The following is a 25,543-nucleotide window of genomic DNA, read 5'->3' on the forward strand; positions in this document are numbered from 1 at the left end:
ATCAAATTGAGACACCTGAAGTGTATCATTTCAACACTTTCCCATCTAAAATGTTGTCAAATTCTAATCCTGCCCATGAATGTTTTGATTTCAACACAACTGCATTTTCCAGAAAACTGTTCAGTCAAAAAAATTTGTGACCAGCTCTAATAAACACATAGAAAGCCTGTATATTTAAAAACAAAATAAAAAAGTCTTCCAGAACAAAACAGTGCTTTGCATGCACTATCTCCCCCCAGGGAAAGGATGAGAAAGAGAATGAATGAGAATGTGACACATAGTCACATTGCTTAATGCACTTCTGGAAAATGCTCTGATACTCTACGGTGATGAGTGCAGTATAAGAACCTATCTAGACTAGACTAGAAACAGTCATTTACCATTTCCTTCCATGGTTCCAATATGGAAATCAAGGAGAGAAATAAGTAGTGGAGTGTTTAACCCGCAGTAGGGATAGTAGTGTGTTTAACTTCCCCTGGATTTAAAATGTACTGAGTTTAATGCTCTGTTCTAGATATGAACACAGGGGCGGCTCTATGTATTTTGCCGCCCCAAGCACAGCAGTCAGGCAGCTTTCGGTAGCATGCCTGCGGGAGATCCGCCGGTCCCGTGCCTTCGGCGTACCTGCCGCCGAATTGCCACCGAAGCTGTGGGACCGGTGGACCTCCCGCAGGCATGCCACCGAAGGCAGCCTGACTGCTGCCCTCACGGCGACCGGTACGCCCCGTCTCCTTCCCTTCTCCCCCCCGCAGCTTGCTGCCCCAGGCACGCGCTTGGAGCACTGGTGCCTGGAGCCGTCTTTGTATGAATACATTATCAGGACACAGTGGAAACTGGAGAAAGAGAAGGTAAAGTTCCCAAATAATCCTGGTGAGAAGAAGGGTCCACTTGAAAGTGAAAGCAAAGGAGCCAAAAGCTCAGCGGTGAATGATGAACAATGTGGTCCAGATGAGGAGACAGATGAAAGAGGAGTACAGCAATATGCAGAGGTAAGAGCAGCAATGAGGAGTCCCTTGATGAAGCTTCATTCTGTCTTTAGATCCCCCTGTAGCACCTGCCTGAAGTTAAGTGTTTGCTTAAATGCTTTGCCAAAGTGAGGCTTCAGTGAACTTCCAGAACGGATTTGAAAATTGTCCACATGAGGGATGGGGTTTACAAACTCCACACTAAGGCACAGACAAAGGAAGGGCTGGAGCAATACTGGCCCATGGAGGCCCTGCCCCCTCAGGCATTGTTGAGCATGGTCCTGGGAGAATACCAGGATAAAGGGAGCATCAGGAGCCCCAGGTGGGGCCATTTCCTGAAGGAGCACTGCTCTGCAGCAACAGGAGAGGGAAGTTCTCCTAAAAGGACCTGACTGAGAATTTCCCCCCACCTCCCCAGATGTTCCCCCGGAGGGAGGAGGAACCATGGGCTAGGATTCGAGTAGGCAATAAGCATCAGCCCTAGACTTTGTGGGTTTGGAAGTAAAGACTAATGCCACTGCGCCCATGCCCCAGACTGAGATGCAGTGGTGGTAGGAAGTGGCCCAGGGGAAAGCAAGCAAGCAGGCTGGCCAAACTTAGGACAGTGCATGATGTTTCACTTTCAGGGCCCAAGGCATGGACCTGCTGCAGAGGGAGGGCCCAGGTCCCCTTTCCCACCCCAGAGCTATGCCTATAGCCTCAAGGAGGACAGGACGAGGAGTTACTACCAAAGGTCACTCCAGCTAACACCTCATCCAATGGTCAGGGATACCTTGAACAAACAGAAAGGCTTAGCGTTGCCAACTTTCTAAAATTGCACAAAACAGAACACCCTTGCCTCACTCCACCCCTCCTCTTCCCCAAGGCCCCACCTCTGCCCCACCCCTGTCCCCCACTCACTCCATCCCATAGAAACTTGCCAGAAAATGTCCGTGCCCACAAAAGGCAAAAAAGTACTTTACTTAGGAAGGAAAAATCAAACGCACAACTACAAAACAGAGAATAACTGGCTAGGTAATAGTACCGCTGAAAAAGGATCAGGGGCCTACCATAGTAGGATCATAAATTGAATATGAGTCAACAATGTGTTGCAGTTGCCAAAAAAAAAAAAAAAAAGTAATATAGTTCTGGGATGTATTAACAGGAATGTCTTATGTAAGACAGAGGAGGTAATTGTCCTGCTCTACTTGACACCGGAGAGGCCTCAGTTGGAATACATGTCTAATTCTGGGCACCACACTTTTAAGAAAGAAGTGGACAAATTGGAGAGAGTCCAGAGGAAAGCAACAAAAACAATAAACGGTTTAGAAAACCTGACCTGTGGGGGAAAGTTAAAAAGAACTGAGCCTATTTAGTCTTGAGAACAGAAGACTGAGGGGGCTACTGGATAACAGTATGCTAATACGTTGAGGCCTGTTATAAAGGAGATGGTGATCAATTGTTATCCAAGTCCACTGAAAGTAGAACAAGAAGTGCTAGGCTCAATCTGTAGCAAGTGAGATTTAGGTTAGCTATTAGGGAAAACTTTCTAACTATAAAAAGTAGACACTATAGAGGGTACTTAAGCTCTGGAATAGGCTTCCAAGGGAGGTTGTAGAATCCCCAGAATTGGAGGTTTTTAAGAAAAGGTTGCACAAACACCTGTCAGGGATGTTCTAGACTTAACTTGGTCCTGCCTCAGCACCGAGGTCTGAACTAGATGACCTCTCTTGGTCCCTTCCAGTACGCCTCCTACGCAGCATGTTTACTTCTATGAAAATCTGTGTTGGTGCACATTCCTCCTAAGATTTCCCTTGTTGTACCTATGCTGATGCACAGCCCCATATCCTTTACAGTTTGCTGTTTCAAACTAGAGCTCTTCAACTCAGAACTATTTTTCCATTGACAACCACTGCATATAAGTAAATGTATATATTTTAAACATCTCTTTATTTTTTTATTCAATGCACTGCACTCTACTAGAGCAAGATGAACATTCATGCCAGGTTACAAAGCCAATGGTACAGAATCCCGAAAAGTTGTATAATTTCTTCAAATTTAAAAAAATAATTTTTAGAAACTTTGTGCCTCACCCGTTACTCTTCACAAAAAATTCACAACTGGTTAGAAAAATAGAATTCAACATCCTTGTGCATTATAGACATAATAGGAATATATTTAGCTACATTGTAATCTTTATTTTAAGGACTCACCTCCTGCATTAGCAGCAAATCACAATATAACTTAAACAATGGAGCCACTAACATGCCTCCACAGTATGAAGTATACATAGTTACACATATAATTTTTAAAAGCTATGTTACAAAATATACAGTATGTCCTTTTTACATCATAGATAAACATTGCATAGTTTTCAAATATGTAATGTAAACAACTCAATCACATTAAGACATTTACGATATAACTTATGAAAATGCTGTACACTAGAACAATTATAAATTAAGTGTAAATAGCAATTATTAGAGTCTGGGAATGAATATGCTGGGACATGTGCTATCAATTTTTAAGTTAATGTCTCCACTGAAATCCATGAGTTCTGCCTAAAAATAAAGGCACGTGACACAATGTATATAAAGAGTGAAGAAGGATAAACAAGAACTGAATGTAGGACAGCAGAATATTTACAACAAAGAAGCTGATATGCTCACTGATATGCCAAAACATAATTCCTCCAGTTCTTTTGTAGCAACTGCTTTTCCTAACCTATCCCTGGTGTTTTGATAGAGGGCTTGTTTAAGCTTTTATTTAAAACAATAAAACAAAGAGCCACTCTGTTAACTGAATAAGGAAAAGCAGGAAACGTCTTCTATTTTAAAGTTAGTCTTACAGAATTTCACAAGAACGTCTAGATATTATTCTAATGAGTCAAAAAGCTGAGAGTAGGAAATGCACATAAGCCTATAAAAACATGCGAGAGCACATTAGAAATGTGCGAGGCAGACTAGAGATCTTGTTCATATGAGAAGAGTTGTTCAAAGACAACAAAGTTCAACAAACATTAACATCAAGAAAACAGAAAAAGGAATAGGTTGAAAGGGATGGCTGGTCCTAACGCTGAGTTCTCTATTGAGATACAGGGGAGCAGAGTTAGGCCTACAGTGAGTCCTTTTGAAAATCCTATCTGATAGATACAAATCACAACCATGCTTAGCATCTTGTCATTGGCTCACAGTAGCAGAAAAAATCAAAAGCTCAGTCTGAATAAAATTTAATATAATATGAAAAAGCAGACTTTACACAACTTATAAGCATGTCAATTTAAAAATGTGAAGAACTTATTTTCACCCTCAAAATGTACATATTTACATTATAACTGAGTTCTGCCTACTAAATTACATAACATTAAGAAAATAGCAAACTTGTTCAGAAGTAAATCTATTTTAGCAGCACTGAGTAGCTATGCTACAGTGAAGGGTCTTGTCAGCATTTCCATTGTAAGTCTCATTTATAACTCAGCTATATAAACTAAAAATTAGCATAGAGCCAGGGCTGTAGTTTTTCCACCCCTCACAACTGTCAACTTTCATACATTCCAACCCTCACCCACTATATCTCCCATGACTTGGTCATTTTTTAATTACGTAAAGCCAACAAAAGTGTACTGATTTTTGAAGGCTTTGCAGTACTCAGAAATGGCTCATTCTGAAATGTTGCAGTTTGTCAGTCCGTGATGTGGACTAGTCTGCACAGGCATTTACTAAAACATTAATACCCACAGAGAGCGAGGACATGGGACTTCCCAGCATGTGATGTACGATTACTTTACCTGTGGATTTTTATTAGAGATTTGGATTCCTAATATGCACATGCATAATACTGACAGTACAAATTCATGCCAGGCACTATGCTGATTCCAACTACATTGACACAGGTCATGCTGTAAATGGTGACAGTTAACACACATTTTCTCTACAGTAGGTGTTAACAGCTTTCTTTAAGAACGTATGATCTTAGCATAAGCCCTGCAGTAGGCATAATGCTGAATTCCAAATTTCCTTGCTTTTATTGCTCTAAATCCAACCTTTTCTGCTATTTTAAAAGGCTGTTTTGTGGTTTAGTAAAAAGTTTCCAGAAAGCCCTTCAGTAGGCACCCAGTCCTTAACCGATTTATACTTTCAAATGGCAAGTGCACCAGCAATTTAAAATAGTTACATGTTAGCCTTTAGTTAAAAGTCACAAAATACAGCATCTATGCTCTCTAACATTGCAGAAAATGAATATATGAAAACATTTTCGTTCTTCTGATTTTTTGCCTCTTCCAGAAACTTTGTGGTATCATCAGGTGAGTGTAGTTTAATATCCCTGTAATTCGGAGAGAATGTTCTGCACATTACAGAGTGTTTTTTTAAGTTCATATGTCTCAACTCATTGGAGCGATTCTGTTAATGGGACTGCATATCAACGTTTATTTGTTTAGTATTACTGGCCTTGAATTAACATTTCATATAGTAGATCCTCCAGATAAAAATCCATCCTTAGCTTTTTACCTGATCTTAGACTTTCTGGGAACCATGTAGAATTTGTTCTACTGCATTCCTTGATGAGTAGTATACCACTGGATACAAGAACCTAACTGAGTTTTCATTCATTCCTCAGTATACTGCCCAAGCTGATTTTCAAGAGATTGATTGTCTTATACTGTATCTTTGCTATTATAGATTGATCCCCTCCTAGAAGGCTGTGTTGTCTGAGTAGGTTTTCTCACCACCAGCTGCTGGTTGTGTCTTTGTAACACAATTTTCTTCATCAGCCAATTCAACCGTGTTATCATAAACTGCCATAGCCTTTTCCTGCTTGTCTTTGGCCAGCTCATCTTCCGTGTTGCCTTTGCAGCATTTGCAGCACTTGTTGCAGAAGCAGTATCTCCCACAGAAGGAGAGTGCAGAAGTTATCACATTATCCCATGGCTTCAAGGAGTGCATCCACCTGGGAAGGAAATCCCAGTTTTGGAGCTTTGTAGGCAGTATATTTGGCCGTTTGGACTGCAGAACATTAATCACAATCACTGTAATCAAAGCAAGTAGGATGGGACCACAAACGCCCAGAAGGACCTGCCAGCCAGCTACCGACAAACCAAACACAGCCAACGGGATCAGGAGGAAGCAGAGGATCAGATAAAAAATAGCAAACCATCTGTACTTGGCTGTTATGTTCCCCAAGCTCTTTGCGAGGCGGATTGGTACCCGGGTGAAAGGTATTGGGTACCACAGAATAATCCCAGAAATATTGAAAAAAAAGTGACACAAAGCAATCTGAAAGCAAGCACATTTTGAGCAGTTAGTTAAAGTGCCTTTAAATACTGTGACCCAAATATCAACAAACCTATGATCTTCCTCAGAGTCTGTGTTCTGTCTTCCTTCACTCCCCTCTTACTCTATTATCACACTTAGAGTTATGATTAGATTTAGGTTATACGGTCTTCTCTATGTTCTGGGAAGCACTATGCACACTTTGGGTACTACATAATTAATAATGATCAACAATCAGGATAATGTTTGGAAAAGATCCAGACTTCTGTGTGTTTTTGATGAGTGATCAACATAAGACAACTAAGTTACATCTGACTTGGCCTAAGGGTCTGATTCCTTACTCTTAGGATACGTCTTCACTACCTGCCGTATCGGCGGGTAGCAATCGATTTATCCGGGATCAATATATCGTGTCTCGTTAAGACGCGATATATCGATCCCCAAACGTGCTCACCGTTGACTCCAGAACTCCACCACAGCGAGCGGCGGTAGCACAGTCGACGGGGGAGCCGCGGCCATTGATCCTGCGCCGTCTGGACCCCAGGTAATTCGATCCAAGATACTTCGACTTCAGCTACCCTATTCACGTAGCTGAAGTTGCATATCTTGGATAGATTTCCCCCCCCCCCCAGTGTAGACCAGCCCTCACACTAGCAAAATTCCCAGTGAAACCAAGGAGCCTACAACAAGAGTATTAAAAGGTCATTAAAAGTGTACAATGGACAGCACATCCACATGCACAATGATACACAGAGCTGGTCAGAGAAGCTCTGAAAGGACCAGATTCTGTTGGAATATGTGGTTCCACCAGCATCAAAATGCTTAATGAAACTGGGTCCATTTTGCCGGAATATCATGGGGGGGGGGGGGGGAGAGAAAGTTTCAACAAATGTCCCATTTTGACATTTTTTGGGGGGGGGAATTGAGTTTTTGCTTTGAAACTACTTTTCATATCTAATTTTTTTTACTTAAATAAAGACATGTAAAAAGTTAAAATCAAAAGGAAACGTTTTTCAAATGACCCAAAATATTATTTTTAATTTCCCTTTGTGAAGAATTTGGAAATTTTGGGTGTTTGCTCCAATTTGGAACAAAGCCAAAGCTCAATATCTCAAAATCCTTCACAAAACAGAACTCCTGTCCTCCACACAGCTCTGCTGAGTAGTTCTACCATGCAGCGCACAGCGCTGGGGACAAAGTCAGCCAACTCAAACAACAAGCAATTTCTGTTCATCAACTGAAAAAGATACAAGTACAAATCAATGAGAAAGGTACACAAGCCTAATTTTTTAATGTAAAAAATGTGTTGCTTATAAGGAAATAATGTGCTGCCTTTAGACTCCGGCATCCTAATAAGTCAATAAGGACAAATGCAAAGTACTCCACTTAGGAAGGAACAATCAGTTGCACACCATACAAAATGGGAAATGACTGCCTAGGAAGGAGTACTGCAGAAAGGGATCTGGGGGTCATAGTGGACCACAAGCTAAATATGAGTCAAGAGTGTAACACTGTTACAAAAAAAGCAAACATCATTCTGGGTTATATTAGGAGGAGTATTGTAAGCAAGACACGAGAAGTAATTCTTCCACTCTACTCCGCACTGATTAGGACTCAACTGGAGTATTGTGTCCAGTTCTGGGTGCCACATTTCAGGAGAGATGTGGTCAAACTGGAAAAAGTCCAGAGAAGAGTAACAAAAATGATTAAAGATCTAGAAAACATGACCTATGAGAGAAGATTGAAAACATTGGATTTGTTTAGTCTGGAGAAGAGAGGGGGGACATGATGACAGTTTTCAAGTACATAAAAGGTTGTTACAAGGAGGAGGGAGAAAAATTGTTCTTCTTAACCTCTGAGGATAGAATCCCAAGAAGCAATGGGCTTAAATTGCAGCAAGGGCAGTTTAGGTTGGACTTTAGGAAAAACTTACGATGTGACAGTCTCCATTCAAAATGAGCATATGGATGGGAGACTGTCACATTGTAGTTGAAAGAAAAACTTAAGAGTTTAATGATCATAAATTAGGGAGACCAGATAATTTCTATCCCAGAATACTGAAAGAACTGGCACATGAAATTGCTAGTCCAGTAGCAAAGATTTTTAATAAATCTATATATTTGGAAGTAATACCATATGACTGGAGAATAGCTAGCATTGTTCCGATATTTAAGAAAGGGAAAATAACTGATCCGGGCAATTACAGGGCTATTAGTCTGACCTAAATGGTATGCAAGGCTTTAGAACAAATTATGAAGGAAAGAATAATTAAATTCATGGAGGTAAATGGAAAAGGGATGTAATGCAACATGGGTTTACTAAAAATAAAGTGTGTCAGACTAACCTGATTTATTTCTTTGAGAAGAGAACTGATTTTTTAGATAAGGGACATGCAGCATATCTAATACACTTGGACATCAGTAAAGCATCTGACATGGTACCAGAGAGAAAATTATTAGTTAAGGTAGAGACGATGAAGATTAGTACAAGGAACTGGCTAAAGGGGAGAAGGCAATGGGTTGTGCTGAAAGGAGAAATATCAGACTGCAGAGAGGTTACTAGTGGAGTTCCTCAAGGATTGGCGTTGGGGCCAATATTATTTAATATTGTTATTAATTTATTTATTTTTTATTAATTAATTTATTAATGACTGGCACAAAAAGTAGGAGAGTGCTAATAAAATTTGCTGTTGATACAAAGGTGGGAGGTATTGGCAATACAGAGGAGGATCTGAATTCAATAGTACAAAGTGCAAGATAGGATTTAATAATAAGAATTTCTGTTATAAATTCAGAGCTTATCATTTAGAAGCAACAGAGACTAAGTATATTGCTTGATCACAGGATAATTATGAGCCACGACCAGGATGTGGCTGTGAAAAAGGTAGATGCGATGCTAGGATGTAGTAGGCAAGACATTTCCAATAGAGATAGAGAAATATTAATGTCATTGTACAAAGTACAGGTGAAACCTCATCTGGAATACTGTGTAAAACTCTGGTTACCCATGTTCAAGAAAAATTAATTCAAACTGGAACAGGTGCAGAGAAGATCTACTAGGATGACTGGGATATGGAGTGCCTATTTTATGAGAGGAGAATGGAAGTGCTTGGCTTGCTTGGCCTAGCAAAATGAAGTCTGAGAGGGGGTAAACACCGGGGAGGGTGAAGAGCTATTAAATTTAAAGGACAAACTTGCATAAAAACATATGAGTATAAGCTGGCCACGAACAAATTAAGGCCGGAAATTTAAAGAAGGTTTCTAACCATCACAGAGGTGAGATTCTGGAACAGCCTCGCAATAGGAGTTATGGGGCAAAACAGTTAATTCGTTTTGAGAGATGGATAAATTTATGAGTAGGGTTATATGATGGGATTGCTCGTGATGTTGGGGGGCAAGGCTCAACAGCCCTGGGGGTCCCTTCCAGTTTATGTCTTCCGTCGATCACCTGAAGGGGTGACCCCAACGTATTCTGAGGTTTTTTTCCTTCTTCCTCTGAAGCATCAGAGATGGGACACTGGACAGACGGTGCTTTAAGGTGGCACTGAACATTCTCTCACTCAGGTGCTTGCTCACATGCTCAGGCTCTAGCTGATTGCAATATCTGGGGTTGGGAAGGAATTTTCCCCAAGGTCAGAGTGTGACTTTGTGGAGGTTTCACCTTCTTTTGCAGTGTGGGGTGCAGTTAACGTGCTGGGATCATCTAGATATATCTTGCTCAATCAATTCCCTGCCATGGCGAGGGCTTTCGGCATTGGTACACCTCAGTCTCCCCCTTCTCTGCCTGTGCCACATAATAATTTAGTCTCTTGTGGGCTACAGAACTTTCATCTAATTTTGATTGTTGGGTTTAGGGTGGGGGTGTTGGGTGATGTTGGTGGCCTATGATATACAGGAAGTCACACGAGGGCCAGGTCTACACTAACAAGTTAAGTGAACCCAGTTGTGTCACTCAGGGGTGTGAAAAAGCCACAAGTAAGTTAGCCTAACCGCCCCCTGTTGACAGTGTTAGGTTGACAGAATAATTCTTCTGTTAACCTAACTAACGCCCCTCAGGGAGGCAGATTAACTAAAGCAATGGGAGAAAACCTCCCATTGCAGCCGCGAGTGTCTATGCTGCGGTTTAAGAGTGACATAACCTACATGATCTGGTTGTCTCTTCTGGCTTTAAACTCTATGACCTGCTTTCTAAAGCCTCAAGAAGGGGCTTGGGCAAAATAAGTCCAGTGTCTGCTGACCAAATCTGTAGATCCCTTGCCCTTATCTCATTTCCCTTCTGTAATTGTTATTTGATTAAAACTAACATTTAAACTAGGGCTGTAGATTAATCACAGTTAACTCACGCGATTAACTCAAAAAAATTAATTGCGATTAATCGCAGTTTTAATCACACTGTTAAACAATAGAATACTAATTGAAATTTATTACATATTTTGGATGTTTTTCTACATTTTCATATAGTATTCTGTGTTGTAATTGAAATCAAAGTGTATATTGTTTATTACAAGTATTTGCACTTTAAAATGATAAAAGAAATAGTATTTTTCAATTCACCTCATACAAGTACTGTAGTGCAACCTCTTTGTCCTGAAAGTGCAATTTACAAATGTAAGGGGTTTTTTTGTTACATAACTTCACTCAAAAACAAAACAATGTAAAATTTCAGAGCCTACAAGTCCACTCAGTTCTACTTCTTGTTCACCCTGTCACTCAGACAAACAAGTTTATTTACATTTGCAGAAGATAATGCTGCCCACTTCTTGTTTACAATGTCATGTAAAGTGAAAACAGGCGTTCTCATGGCACTGTTGTAGCAAGATATTTACATGCCAGATATGCTAAACATTTGTAGGCCCCTTCATGTTTCGGCCACCATTCCAGAGGACATGTTTCCATGCTGATGACACTCGTAAAAAAAAAAAATGCATTAATTAAATTTGTGACTGAACTCCTTGGGGGAGAATTGTATGCCCCCTGTTCTATTTTACCTGCATTCTGCCACATAGTTCATGTTACAGCAGTCTCGAATGATGACCCAGCACATTGTTCATTTTAAGAACACTTTCACTTCAGATTTGACAAAATGCAAAGAAGGTAAAGTACCAATCTGAGATTTCTAAAGATAGCTACAGCACTTGACCCAAGGTTTAAGAATCTGAAGTGCCTTCCAAAATCTGAGAGGGATGAGGTATGGAGCATGCTTTCAGAAGCCTTAAAAGAGCAACACTCTGATGCAGAAACTACAGAACCCAAACCGCCAAAAAAGAAAATCAACCTTCTGCTTGTGGCATCTGACTCAGATAATAAAAATGAACATGCGTCGGTCCACACTGCTTTGGATTGTTATTGAGCAGATCCTGTCATCTTCTGCAAATGTAAACAAACTTGTTTGTCTGAGCAATTGGCTGAACAAGAAGTAGGACTGGGTGGATTTGCAGGCTCTAAAATTTTACATTGTTTTATTTTTGAATGCAGTTTTTTTGTACATAATTCTACATTTGTAAGTTCAACTTTCACGATAAACAGATTGCATTACAGTACTTGTATTAGGTAAATTGAAAAATACCATTTCTTTTGTTTTTTTACAGTGTAAATACTTGTAATCAATAATAAATATAAAGTGAGCACTGTACACTTTGTATTCTGTGTTGTAACTGAAATCAATATATTTGAAAATGTAGAAAACATCCAAAATATTAAAAGAAATGGTATTCTATTGTTGTTTACCAGAGTGATTAATTGCGATTAATTTTTTAATCACTTGACAGCCCTAATTCAAACACGTGGTTTTGTTTTTTAAAGGATGTCATAAAATGATTATTTAACATGAGATCAACTTAACTGGACTTAGCCCAGCTTGAGATTGCAGCTGCTTTATCTTGTGTGGAGGCAATAAAATGACTACTGTTGTTATTTCCCTGTTTTCCAAGTACGTTCAGTTTATTAGAGTTATTGAAATGCATTGATACTGGTTATAGAGAAGACTTCATTACTATTTTCCCTCTTGATGTAGAAAGGTAAATTCAGACATCACCATATACCTGGAAAGTCATTTACCATTTTAAAAAATAGGTTCCCAAACCTAGGCTCCTAAAATCAGCGGTGTGCTTTTCACAAGGGATGAGCCAATAATTAAGTCAATGGGAGCTACTTGGTCTTCAGCATTTTTGAAAACAGGCCATCAGTGTAAATGTCAACATTCTGACTTCGGAACCTAGCTTCTGTTTCTGAAAGTCTATAACAGAATCAAGCCAATCTCAGGAAAGCCATTATCTAACAGAATTCTGTGAACATTTAATGTACCTTTTGTCTCAGTATTTGAGACTGATGCGTGACCCTTAATAACCTGAAGAGCTCAGGTTTGAAAGGCAATGGTCTGGTACTAGCGTGGGATATTTGTATGCCAGCATCATTAGAGCTAAATTCTCCTTACGCCTTAATCCTCCTTACTCTGGCAAAATTCTCACTGACGTCAATCTGTAAGTAATAATAAGCATGATTTATACTGACCTGTAATGAATATCTTAATGTACTGCCTGGACTTGCTAAAGCGGCCAGTATAGCAGTCGTGGTCGTACCAATGTTAGACCCTAACGTAAGTGGGTAAGCGCGCTCAATGCTTATAACACCAATACCTAGAAGAAGAAAATAGGACTGAATATTTTGGAGTGAAAAATATAAAATATGAGGCTTTAGAAATAAAATACCAAAGAACTTACCAACGAGTGGCGTAATAGCAGATGTGAAAACAGAACTGCTTTGAACAATGAACGTCATACCAGCTCCAACAAGCATTGCCAGGTATCCGGTTACCCAAGAAAAAGGATATGGGAAATCTGAAAAATAAAAAAGGGAGGGCACAATTTTTAGAGTCACAAAATATTTTGTGCTATATGTAATACAGCTGTGAAAATATTATTATTATTTCTTATTTATTAGATGTTAAAGCTACTTGGGGCAATGACCATTTTTTGTTCTATGTTAGTAAAGCACCCAGGACAGCGAGGCCGTGGTCTTTGAGTAGGGCTCCTAGTTGCAAATAATAATAAAAGCATTTACATGAAAATCAACACAATGACATATAGGTACCTTTCAATTATAAACTGAAATAACAAGGCCTACGGTTTTCAAATTTCAGTGGCCTCAATTTTGGCAGCTTCAGATGCCCTCAGTGAGCCTGTTTTTCAAAAAGCACTGAGAACCCAGCCTGTGAAAAATCGGGTCTCTTTAATGTGTCTCAAGCTGGGCACCTAAAAATCACTAATAACTTTTGAAAATATAGACCTAAAGACCCTACTTAGAGAGATAATGCACCATGTTTCCCTGACGCCTGCAGCTTTGCCAGTCAGCTATGAAATCAGGACGTAATCAGTTGGGAAGAAGTGAAATAAGAAACCCAAGAAACTGACCAGTTCCAAATTAGATGTAAACATGGGAACTGACTAATTTTTTTTCCTGAGCCGCTGGTGCCCTGTACCCCAGAGGAAGGAAGGGCCAGCAGCAAGTCCTGTTTATGTAACCTTCTCCCCATGCAGAGCACCATCTCTTCTTCCTCAGTCAGACCTCTGTCAGGGCTGCCTCCCACTGCTAGTGGAGCCCACCCCTCTCCTCAATCTAGGAAGCAAAAGGGATGGTGGCAAAAGCTGCACCTGGGCGAATGTCCTAGCATAAAGTGGCTTTTTAATGAGACAGGTGGTCATAGAGATGGAAGCTGGCTGCTCAGTCACGAGAGGGAAAGGGAAAGCATCAAAAAATTTGTCCCTTTTTTCAACTAGCACCAGCAGTAACATGAGGTGAAAGCCCCATGCCAGAGGAAGCTGTCAGCACTTCAGTGGTATTTACTGAGGATATATATCGAGTAACCCCTCGGATTCTAACAGCTAATGATTATACAGTACATCAAAAACAGAGTCTGGACTTTGGTTTCTACGGCTTAATCAGCCACACTTCACAAGTGAAACATTCACTCACTGATTTATAAAAAGAAATGCAAGAAACACACTGACAAGATGAAATAATATTTTAGAATTTCAGCTTCATATTGCTTTACTCATGCCATCGCTTCGGATCGGCCAGGGCAAAGTGTCAGTAAACATGCTTATTGCCACAGTTTTTCCTAGTTACATAGAAACAACACATAGTTACCGGTATTGAGTGTCTTCTTGATAACGGAGGCCACTTGTCCTTTAAGCACAGAATTCAGTAACTTAACTATCAGCACCAAACAGGTGCACAAAATTATCAAAGACCCTGCAAGCAGGATGAGACCGACAGCAAGATCAGCAAGATTTGTTCCTACAAAGAGATGCTGGCCTAAAAAGGAAAAAGAAAGTCAAAGTCAGACTAGCCAGAATTTTATTTCTGTCACTAGGCCATACTGCTATTCTTCCATAAATAGGCCTGGTGGCATCAATGTCAAAGGTAGCAAAAAATCCTTACCTCATTGGCTACCCAGTATGGGTGGTTTAGGGGTGTATGTGGATCTCCTATGGCCAGGGCTATAAGATATCTAGCATCCCCACACAAAGGGGCAGACAGAGATAGAAACATGCCCATGTATGGGTAACGTGTCTCCATGCAACTTTGCGCAAGGGAGCAGTATGCAAAGGCAGGAGCAAATCTTAGTGTGTTCTTCGTGGCAGGATGAGTGTGTCACCCCTTCCCTGCCAAACGGTACTCACATGCCAATGAAGATGATCAATCAAAATATCCAAGAAATCACTCTGGTAACATAACCGTAGGACCCTGTCACTGGACTTGTAAGGGGTGACATGACATGGAATACATTCTGTGCTGATTTTAGGGCTCCTAGCAAGAGATCTATGTGGGGTCTGAATGATGCAATGCTACCAAAAGGAAATTGGTCAATAACTCCAGAGGAGCTGGTCTGAATGTATGCAGCTGTCAAACTTCATTTTGCTTGTATCCCTTTATAATGATCTGTTGTTGACTTTACACAAAAAGAGTGTACCTAAAACCCATAACTTACAAATAAGTGGTATTTCTACTTACATTTTTGAATATTTTCTGTGAGAGACACATTTTTGATGGTCCATGTCAAGTTTCCATCAGTCCAGCAAAGGTCAGGGGATGTGCAGTTTTCTGAGGCCGGAATGGTGACATTCTGCATTGTCTAGATATTGCCATGCAAAACAGACAATTTAATCAACTACATCCTTTGCATTAAAAACTAACATGCATGGATTTTCAAGAACTGGAACAAAGCATTCCTATAATAAATGAAGAATGGTGAACAGGGCTAAGCTCAGTCTATAACTAATGGCATCCCACCAATGAAGAGGCAGACTTGCTTGTATTTTGAAAAAAGGCTGAGACTTCATTCAAGTTAATTAAAGTAATATGGTGGGGTGGGAAGGCTGTGGAATTCCTTGACAATCCCTATCCATCTCACTGTTTCCTTGAATCAAATAAACTTATCTCCGCCAGGGTCCTTAATTGAAAGTAGTGGAGGCAGTGCTGCCTAGTGGATAGAGCACTTGACTAGGACTCAGGACACCTGGTTCTACTGCCAGCTCTTCTTGCTGGGTGACCTTGGGCAAGTCACTTCACCTCTCTATGACTCAGCTTCCTCATCTGTGGAATGGAGATAATGCTACTGACATCCTTTATAAAGCACTTTGAGATCTACTGATGAAAAGTCCTATAGAAGAGCTAATTACTATTAGTAGGGACCTGTACTGGACCCCACACTCATTCACCAGCCACAACCTCGCCTGTGAGGAGGGAAGTGACCAGTCCAGACTCTAGCCGTGCTGGCTATGAGTTGCCAAGGCAGTCATGTTCTGCTATTTCGAAGCAGTAGTCTTGAGTAGATCAGACTCAGCTCTAGTGGAGGTAAACAGGATTCTTCATTCAGGGTGGCAGGCACACACAGACCCCGACTCTTCAGTTCACAGAGAAACAGTGTTATATAATACAAGGTCTGCAAATCCTAGCCAGATTACGAAACCATGGAATGGATTGTTTTTGCTAAACTGTACAGCCCAAGAAAGTAGTTACCAGCCCGTTAGACTTTGAACTCCAACTCTCTGAGCCACTGACATTGTGACTGTCACCAGTCCACAGACAAGTTTTTCCTTTTCTGTTATCTCTCACTTTGTTGCCCTCACAGCCAGTGACAAATTGTCTGTACCTATGCTTGTAAGGGGTTTATTAAAACAATTTTCTAACATTGTGTGTTTAAATGTACCAATTTAACAATATTTTTGAATGACAACGCAGTAGGGGTTCTACCCATCTCTTCTACTTTCCTTTCTTTCATATGAATTTTTATTCATCAGAGACACCGGACTAAGTTTGCAATTTAATAAACACACGAGAACTAATTGTCTAGGACTCATAGTAGTCTCTGAAACCAGGGGTTATTGTAAGTAAAGCATGAAATCTTACAATGTTTAATGAATCTCCTTCAAATTCAGCAGCAATTACTGCCCATTTATTGCCAAATGTTACTTACTGTATTATTACAACATTACCACTCTCAGCAGAGCTTCTAAACAGCCACTAGCAGCAGCAAAACCAATCATTTAGTATTAGAGCCAAGCAATATGCTGTTGTTGTAGGACCTGATTCTAATATACTTTCATTGAGTAGTACCTGATTCCCCAATCTGTCCCATTGGTTTCAATGAGATTACTCAAGGAGTAATCAGAATCTAGCCTTTAGCATATATGTTTAAAGAGGTGTGCATGGTCACATTTTTAATGGACCAGAACCTGCTCCTCTTACTCATGCTGAGTAGTCTCACTGAAATCTAGTAAGGTAGTTCTCAAAGGAAGTAAGGGTAACAGAATCTAGCAGCCCATTATAAACTGATATTGGGCTGTATTCTATTAAATAAATGGGACTTGAGTGCAAAAATCAAAGGGGAAACATGATCTACTGGTTTTTATGGGGTCATTGCTGTGCAGAAGGGACTACAGAGAATCTAACATGACTCCTATCTTAAGAACTATTTTTAGCGCATTTTGTACTGGTGAAAGATGGTAGGTTGATAGTCCTGCTGAGTGACATTTTGTATTTGTCAACAGAAAAGGTACTATATGGGCAGGGGCAGTGCAAGCTTCCCACACGGCCCTGCCAATACACCTCAACCCTGACCTGGAGTTACCAAATCTGTCCCCATAGCTATTCAAGATTTGGCCACTCTGCTGAGACTGTTTGTTTAGTCATTTTTAAATTTAAATATTTCCTTGAGTTGCAGTTCTAGAACAACAAATGTATACATGCACATCAAATTGTATGGATTTCATTATATCCCTCTTCCCACACGCTCCATGTAATCACTTATTTTCTTAGACTGGGATTTTCAAAAGCGTGTTTGAGAGTTGGGTGGCCAAATCTCATTGAATATTAATGGGAGGTGAGTGCCTAACTCCATTAGGCTCATCTGAAAATTCCAGCTCTAGATTTTAAATTCTTCAGAGCAGGAATTGTGTCTTCTTATGCATTTGGGGCTGCTGACTTGGAGACTTTGGGCATTACTGTAATACATATGAGAAGTGATAACATTCTCATTAAGAGCACCAACGGATCTTTAACAAACCAGTTTTATTTAGATGAAGCACTGAACAAGATCCAAATCCTGCAGTCTTTAATCTAGCAAAATGTATATTGACGTTAACTTCTGAAAGAAATTCCTTTAATTGGGAGTTTTGCCTGAGTTATGAATTCAGGTTAAGCTCCAAGTCAGGTTGGTCACAAAGCAGTTTTCCAAGAATACTAAAATAGGCAAAAGATTGCCCTACTGCACATCAGAATAAACTAGTTCTGTATTGGTTTGTCAGATCAACTCACTGGAATGCTGCCATACTGCAGTGGTCTCCTGCTTGAATATTTGGCTTTGCTATTTATATCTTCACCTCAGCGTTTAATGTCAGGGGCACTATTCTGTTCTGCTGAAATTCATGCTTCATTGCAGATGACTTTCACCTCTTTTTGTTAATTATTTTTACTGTAGTAGCACCAAAAGTTCCCAGTCATAGGGACCCACGGTGCTTGGCATTGTACAAACACATAGTAAGAGACAGACCATGCCCTGAAGAGCTTACAATATAAATGGACAAGACAGAAAAAGGGTGGGGAGGAGATAGTATTATTATCGCTGTGTTGCAGATATTTTCTACATGCAGAAAGTCTGCAGCAGCACCAGAAATTTAAAATAATAGTGGATTTAGGAGGTTTTTCTTTTTCTTTTTGATTCAAGACAATCACAATGACAAATCAAAAGGTGTACAGCATCGTTCAATGTCAGACCAAATTAGGCCAAATTTATACTTGGTACAACTCCTTTGACTTCAGTAGAGGTACAAGAGTGTTACACTTTGTTCATTTATTTTATGCAACAAATAAAACTAATCTCAAAATAATCTCACAAACTGCATATATTAGAACACCTTGCCCAACTACTGTAAATAACATTAGTAGTAATAGAAAAATATCGTTTTTGTGCTGTGGATGTATTTATAATACTGTCAAACTATTTCCTTCTATATGAAGGAGTGATAGTTAAGCGGCAATATCTTTCCTTAAGAGCACAAAAGCCATTTTAACACAATACTCACCACATTTGTTTTAGTTTTGCACCAAGTCTTTACCAGGGATTTGTTTTTTGCTCCTTCCTCATTTGTAGCAATTGCATTTATTACTGACTTATCAAGCTAAAAGAGAAGAAACAAATAGAACACAGTAATTCCAGTCTGTAGTTTGGATCTGTAAAATTAGAGCGAAGCCTGCTCATCTAATTCCTCCAAGTAGTCCCACTGAAATCAATAGGTCTGCTAACATGAGTAAAGCAAACATGATCTTAGAAGTGCCTGATCTCCTGCCCAACAAGACATACAAACAGGGGTTTATCTCCTGGAAAAATAATCTTCCTTTCTCATTTTTATATATCTATAAAAACATGAAACACGCATCCTTTGCCCCATGTACTAGACCAAATCAGCCATCAACTATCCCTCATTTAAACAAACACACATGGTTGATTTCATATAAACTCAACTTCTCCATGTATCAATTTCCCTGTTCACTCTATTTTTCACCAATCGCCTAACTCCCAACCAACCTTCCCAGAAGTGCCTGCCTTGGGTGTCAGCATTAAATTGACATTTTTTGAAATATTTGAAACATGTATCTAATACATGAGATTTCAGGAAATGTGAAACAAAAAATAAAATAAAATTAAAAATGAGTTTTCTGTCATGAGTACAGGGACTAATATGCAGCCTGGCAGCCTCAGAGCAGTTTGATTAACTGAAGATGAATCAAGCAAGTGGCCTCATTAAAGTGAGAGCTTACCTGGATGATAAGCTTTGTAAAAGGATCTGTGATGACTTTTAGCAGCTCAGGGGCATCTTCACCACTCTCGAGATTAAAGGAATCAACTATAACATTAGTAAGACGATAAAGATAACCAGACACTACTTCAAGGGGCAACAACACGAACACTGAGAGCCAGTTAAAGAAATCATGGACTGTAGCTCCAGCAAAGGCCCTGCAAAAAGAGATTCAAAAAGATGATTTGTTGTTTGAATAACACATGCATAACATAGATAAAGGATGTAATCATATGGTTTGGCAAGGAGCCTGCACTGAGGCAGGAATGATTTCCTTGTTAGGGCCACAATCTTCTATTCTGTCTCATAGTGCACAGAATCTTACATGCAATTGACAAAATGGACCCTAAGGGATTAAAACATCAAACAAGAACAGACAAATGAAGCAAATTCTCCCTGAAAGAGGAGTGTCATGCCTTGCTTTAACGATTTCCAGTGAAAGCCACTGCATAATCTCCATTAGCTTGTTCCATCACTCAACTCTAATTATACTGTTTTCCCCTAATACTTAGCCTGACTTTTTCCTGCTGCAGCTAAAATCCCTTTCCCCCTGTCCTTACTGAGTAGCGTGAATTATGTGTCCCTATCCTTTTTATAGCAATCCTGTACATATTTGCAAACAATTACTGTAGATCTCCCTTCCAGCTTTCTTTTCTGCAGACTCAACATTCACAGTTGTTTCCCCATCGGTCTTCTTTTCCAAGTCTTTAATCATTTATTAATCTCCTTTAATTCTCTCCAATTTGTCTACATATGTTTTAAAATGTAGTTCCTAAAACTAAAAACCTAATGCTGTGAGCCACGGAAACATGTTTTCTAAATGTTAATCTGTTTGATTCCTTAGGTTTGCAATATTGCTTGAGGGTAGAATATTAGTGGAAGTTGGAACATTAGAATTGGACAATGGAAATGACGATGCAGTCACATAGTGAGTATTATTTTGACTGCTAGCAGGCACTTGTCATTTTTTATTCTTTCTTTGAAATATGAATGTATTGATCCATTTCATCCACCACAAGAGTGATGTGAACAGTACAGGTTATTAATAGATAGATATGATTATTAATAATTATATTATGAAGCAACTTTTTCATTTTACTTTTGTAATTAAAGTTTCTCCCTTCTATACATTATTTAGCTCTAACAAACTATTTGGTAGGTCATGTGTATGTCATTGACAAAGACTAGTAAGATTCAGAGGGACAACACAGAAATACGTTTTGGGTAAATGTATTTCACGCATCTGGGTACATGCACACAGTCGTTATTATTTGTACTGAATGACAAGGTGCCAAAGTCTCACTCCCATCCCATTTTTACTGCTCTCTATCAGTAAGCTAGCAGCATACCTTTGTAGTGTCAAGCTAGTTAGTAATCCATAAACTGGTAATGGATACAGTCAGTTGTTAGAATGTTTCACTTTCCTCATTTTACTATATCTTACCTACTTTGGAATTGACAGACGTTGAAAAAAATCATAAGGAGAGTAAACAACAGGTAGAAAACATTTTATCTAGTGTAACATTAACCTCTCCTGTGCAGACAAAGTTTTTCTTTGCCTGTTATAGAGATATGGTGAAATGTGGGTAGAAAAGCAGGCACTCTTCAAATTCCACTGGTTAGAAAGATTCTACTAGCTCCTGTGACATTCCTGATCTTTAAAAAGGGGGAGTCTATTAAGTAAGAGTAGAATCTCTTAGAACTGTGGAACTTTTCAATGGAACCACTATGCCTCTTTTCAGATGTATTTTCAATTATACTACATTAAGTCTAGGTTGTACTGTACTTTATAGTGGCACATAGCTCATGAACAAAGGCAACATGGTACTTACTGTACTACCAAAGCTGACTGCTTTATGAAGCAGAAAGCTACAGAATTGCCATGTAATTATGTATGATGACTAAGCAGGACAGAGCCTATTGAGGTCAAGCACAAAATTCCCCTTGATTTAAGTGAGACAGTATTCCATATTTTTTCATGATTGTGGACTAAATGTTGACTTATTTTAATTAGTTTATATCCAAGTATATAACAAACTGCACAAGAACTCATTAAATGTAGCTTTAGAAATATAGCTTTAGAAATGTACTTTCACCTTTCCAAATTATAAAACATCCCTTTGGACAATTAAACTGTAAAGTGGCTACTGTGATGATAAGAACACAAAAGTAAGTCTGCTAGAGGAATTGAAAATAGGCTCTGAAGGGCTAAGATTAAAACACAATACCTTCTAAATTCATTCCTGTCTCCAGCTTGCATGAGCGCCACAATTGTGTTTGTGACTGAGGTACCAATATTTGCCCCCATTATGATAGGAATAGCAGCCTTTACACTCAGCACTATAAAGTAAAAAAGGAGCATTAGGAGAAAATCAAATCCTTGGCACAAATTTTACAATGGACCTAATCATCCTCCCACCGAAATCAATGGGAGCTTTGCCATTGTCTTCAGTGGGATCAGGATTTGTCCTGTTAAGTAACTGTAATCAAACACTATAATCTAAACAAGTTTATTTTATCAAAGCACCTTGAGAACGTGCAACATGATTAATCTGATTATTCGAAGGTCATGCTCTGCATCTGCAGCATACTGGTTTTCTGCCACTGCCTCAAGATGTGAAAGTAGTAGAAATTCTCTCTTATCCCTAAGCATTATCCCGCATGCAACTCTCACAGAACTAAACCACAGAAGCAAACCAGTTACAATAACTTTGTTGGTAGGATGAAGTATGCAAGTGCTGCTGAAGTTAACAAATCTAGTGTCAGTGAACCAAATGAATTTGACACAGTTAGGGAATGGCTGGTTTTCTATGCTATGTGCCCATTTTTAATCGCTGTCCATTTCTTATTTTGTATCAGGATGAAATAACTGTGAGGTTGTTTTCCTGAAGTCCCTTTCCTCATTTCCAATGTTTCTATACCTGGAGGTAAAAGGTGGTGAATGTAAAGGGTCTGAGGGTGATCTGCACTAGCTTATTGTAAGCAGACTTACATGTAGAAGACACCATGCTGACTATAATGGATGAGGAAGTGCTAGAGCTCTGCACCATGACTGTCACCAAAACTCCAATCACCAAACCAGCAACAGGATTTGACAGCACAGAACCATCTCGAAAAATGTCCCCTGCTGCTTTACCTATGAAAAGGAATTATTTTAGTGAGAAAGTGCCTTGAATAGTCAATAGTAAATAAGACAGCATTTTGTGAAAGAGCATAAAAACAATATGCATGTAGCCATGCCTGACAGTCTAAAGTGATATAACCCAGGGATCCAAGTTCAGTTCCTGAACATAGTCTCTAGCCTTCTGAGTGATCAGGGAACACCTTATATTTTTCTCTTTTCTTTGGTTGACTGAAAAATCAGCAACGGTGATGGGCCCCAGAGAGAACTGTATCTAGCCTACTTTGTCTAGGGAAGGCCATCAAAATTGGGGAAGGGATTGAGGTTTGGGGGAGAAACCCCTGAGGGAAAAAAGATTAATAGATTTATAGACTCTAAGGTCAGACCATCATGATCATCGTACAAAGATGTAGTTAGTCTTAGGGAAGCAGCTGTCTGAGGCACAGATATGGGTAGAACATTGATAGGTCCAAATCCCTCTATATTTTGCCTTACTTTCAGCATGACCCTGTGGTCTAATCCCACACGGGGCATTCCCTTATTTAAGCATTTTCCTGCCTGAGTGGTTTTATGCTTGATCAAGTAAATGACTGATTCAGACAGCAATAAAATGATGTGAAAGTTGGAGCCCAAACACGGAGGCCAAGTTAGGAGGATCTGAACCTAGCAGCTTCTGAGAAAGAAGCCTGAAAATTGGGATCTGTAATAAGATTTTCCTAAGCTTGAGAGGGTAAAGAGCACCTCTAGATGAAGTGGGAAATGAGATCATTCATGGGTTTACTTGTAAGTAATAAAGTAAGAGTTTGTTAACCAAGTCTGGAGCTGTGGTGACTAGATTTTCCTGCATTGGCCTTGAGAGAGCACCTACTGTATTTATCAGCAAGAACCCTGCTCCCGGAGACTAGGTCCTAGGAGTAAGAGAGCAGAGCAAAGGGTGATATGATATAACATTTCTATCTGCAAGCTTGGTGGTGGCAGCAGTTACCTGAGCTTGGGGCACGGGGAACCTGGGATCATGAGAGCTTCAATAAGCATCCAGTTTTAAGTCTCTCCACAGTAAAAAGCTTTTCACATATTGAAGATAATATAACTACACCTGTGTTTTTAACAGTCACTAAAATAAAAGGGACTTCCAAAATAAACTGGGATCACTAATCTCTAATGTCAACACCATTCTGGAAACAAAGGCACCCTGCAAACAAAGGGAGATCAACATTCAATCACAGAGGCCTCCTTCTGTATATTTAAATGCAATGAGTAACTTTGAATAGTTACTTTATTTTGAATTGAATTAGATTCAACAGCCCACCCAAAGCCTAACCTGATACTTCATAAGAGTTTTCATACCTCCTACCAACTGGAAGGCAGAGCTCAGTATATCCAAGGAACACACAAAGAAGTAGAGTAGTCCAAGCAAGGCAATAAATTTTGCTATCCCTGTGAGCACACTGATGATTTTTCCTTTGTTATCCATGTCTGCAAAACATAAGATGAGTTTTTATGTATCAAATATTTATGTATTTGGCACTTCTTTTTGAACAGTTTAGCACTTCTAGCAAGTCTCCCATCCATAGTCCATGGAGTCAAGGATAGTGTTGTGAGCTCTGTGGATGATAAACCCAAAGGAATGCTTTTGTTAATAAAATTTTAACTACAGCATCACTGCACACAAAAGCTTTTCATATACTTTAAAGATTCAGTGAAGTTTGAAATTCATCCTTTTTTTTTTACTGTTCACTTTTAGGTTTTTACCACATAAAGTGGGGTTAATGAAAGGCTAATATTAACATACTGCTTGACAGCTTTCATCCACAGCTCTCACAGTGCTTTAAAATGGTGGGTAAATGGTATTATAATCTCATCACCCACAGGATCTGAGGAAATATTATAGCCCCGTTTTACCAATGGGGAAACTGAAGCAGAGTGGTTAACACAAACATTTTAAAACCTGTGTGCCTAAGAGGAGGATTTTAAATTCATTTATCCAGAAACTAACATTTGAGAAGAAATGGCTAAGATAAAGAGCACAGAAGATGAGAAGAAATAAAGACATGTAAATAAGTTGTGTATTGACAGGTTGTACCTGACCACTTGACCCCAGTGTCCTGAAGCACTGGCATACTCCAAGGGTCTTCTTCTTGCCCTGGCTCATCTATCAAGGCAATGTTGGAATGTGCAGGCTGAAGTCCACCTTTACTTCGAAGTGAACCCACATGGTCTGTTGAAATAAAACACAAATAAACCAAATTGATTACTTGCCATCTTTCCCTGTAGCATAACTGTAAGGTTTTTATAGCCATGTAAATTATACAGGAGCAGATATTTACCTTTGTGATTTTCTCCACCTTTTTCAGACATGGCCTTGTCTTGTTTGGAGGAGTCTTCAGTATAGTTATTGGTTTGAGAGTTTTCCAACTCAGGCCAAGGAGCCATGATCTGACATTAAAAAAATACATTGATTAATGTTAGAGTCTGATGAAAACACTCTTCGGTGTATGACAAGAGAAAGGATTACCTCTAAAAACAACAGAGAGAAAACAACTCATCCTTGAACTCTGTTCTTTATTAACCTTATTGAATTAATGCATTTTATTTGTGAAACCATATTGTAGCTTTACTTGTGAAACTTAGGCCAATACAAGCTATACTGTTATGAGCTGCATAAAAGCTTGTTATGATTTGAATTAAAACCTTGTTCAAGCTGACGTGTGAACATGCCTGTCATTTAAGAGGTTGTAAGAAACAGTTAAGGAGTCACACCTAAAACAAGATCTAACAGAGTTTGCTCAGAAACTAACACCATGGGGGCAAGGGGTTCCACAGGGTATTGTGACTGGGGAGGTATGAGAGA

General features: G+C 39.4%; 1 protein-coding gene across 1 annotated transcript in view; it reads right to left on the minus strand.

Annotated features, from left to right (window-relative positions):
• Positions 1 to 5,185: 5,185 nt before the first annotated feature.
• Positions 5,186 to 25,543, minus strand: part of SLC34A2 (solute carrier family 34 member 2) — a 31,653-nt gene continuing 11,295 nt past the window's right edge. The window contains exons 2-13 of the mRNA XM_034772956.1: positions 25,020 to 25,128; positions 24,776 to 24,910; positions 24,040 to 24,168; positions 22,564 to 22,707; positions 21,800 to 21,911; positions 19,534 to 19,729; positions 18,798 to 18,893; positions 15,226 to 15,346; positions 14,359 to 14,526; positions 12,933 to 13,049; positions 12,724 to 12,848; positions 5,186 to 6,217 (exon numbers count right to left, since the gene is read on the minus strand). Coding sequence (XP_034628847.1) covers positions 5,636 to 6,217; positions 12,724 to 12,848; positions 12,933 to 13,049; positions 14,359 to 14,526; positions 15,226 to 15,346; positions 18,798 to 18,893; positions 19,534 to 19,729; positions 21,800 to 21,911; positions 22,564 to 22,707; positions 24,040 to 24,168; positions 24,776 to 24,910; positions 25,020 to 25,125 — 2,031 coding nt within the window. The 5' untranslated portion in view covers positions 25,126 to 25,128 and the 3' untranslated portion in view covers positions 5,186 to 5,635. The remainder of the gene's footprint in view (positions 6,218 to 12,723; positions 12,849 to 12,932; positions 13,050 to 14,358; positions 14,527 to 15,225; positions 15,347 to 18,797; positions 18,894 to 19,533; positions 19,730 to 21,799; positions 21,912 to 22,563; positions 22,708 to 24,039; positions 24,169 to 24,775; positions 24,911 to 25,019; positions 25,129 to 25,543) is intronic.

Source organism: Trachemys scripta, chromosome 5 (genome assembly GCF_013100865.1).
Source record: "Trachemys scripta elegans isolate TJP31775 chromosome 5, CAS_Tse_1.0, whole genome shotgun sequence".
In the NCBI taxonomy this organism is placed as follows: Eukaryota; Metazoa; Chordata; order Testudines; family Emydidae; genus Trachemys; species Trachemys scripta.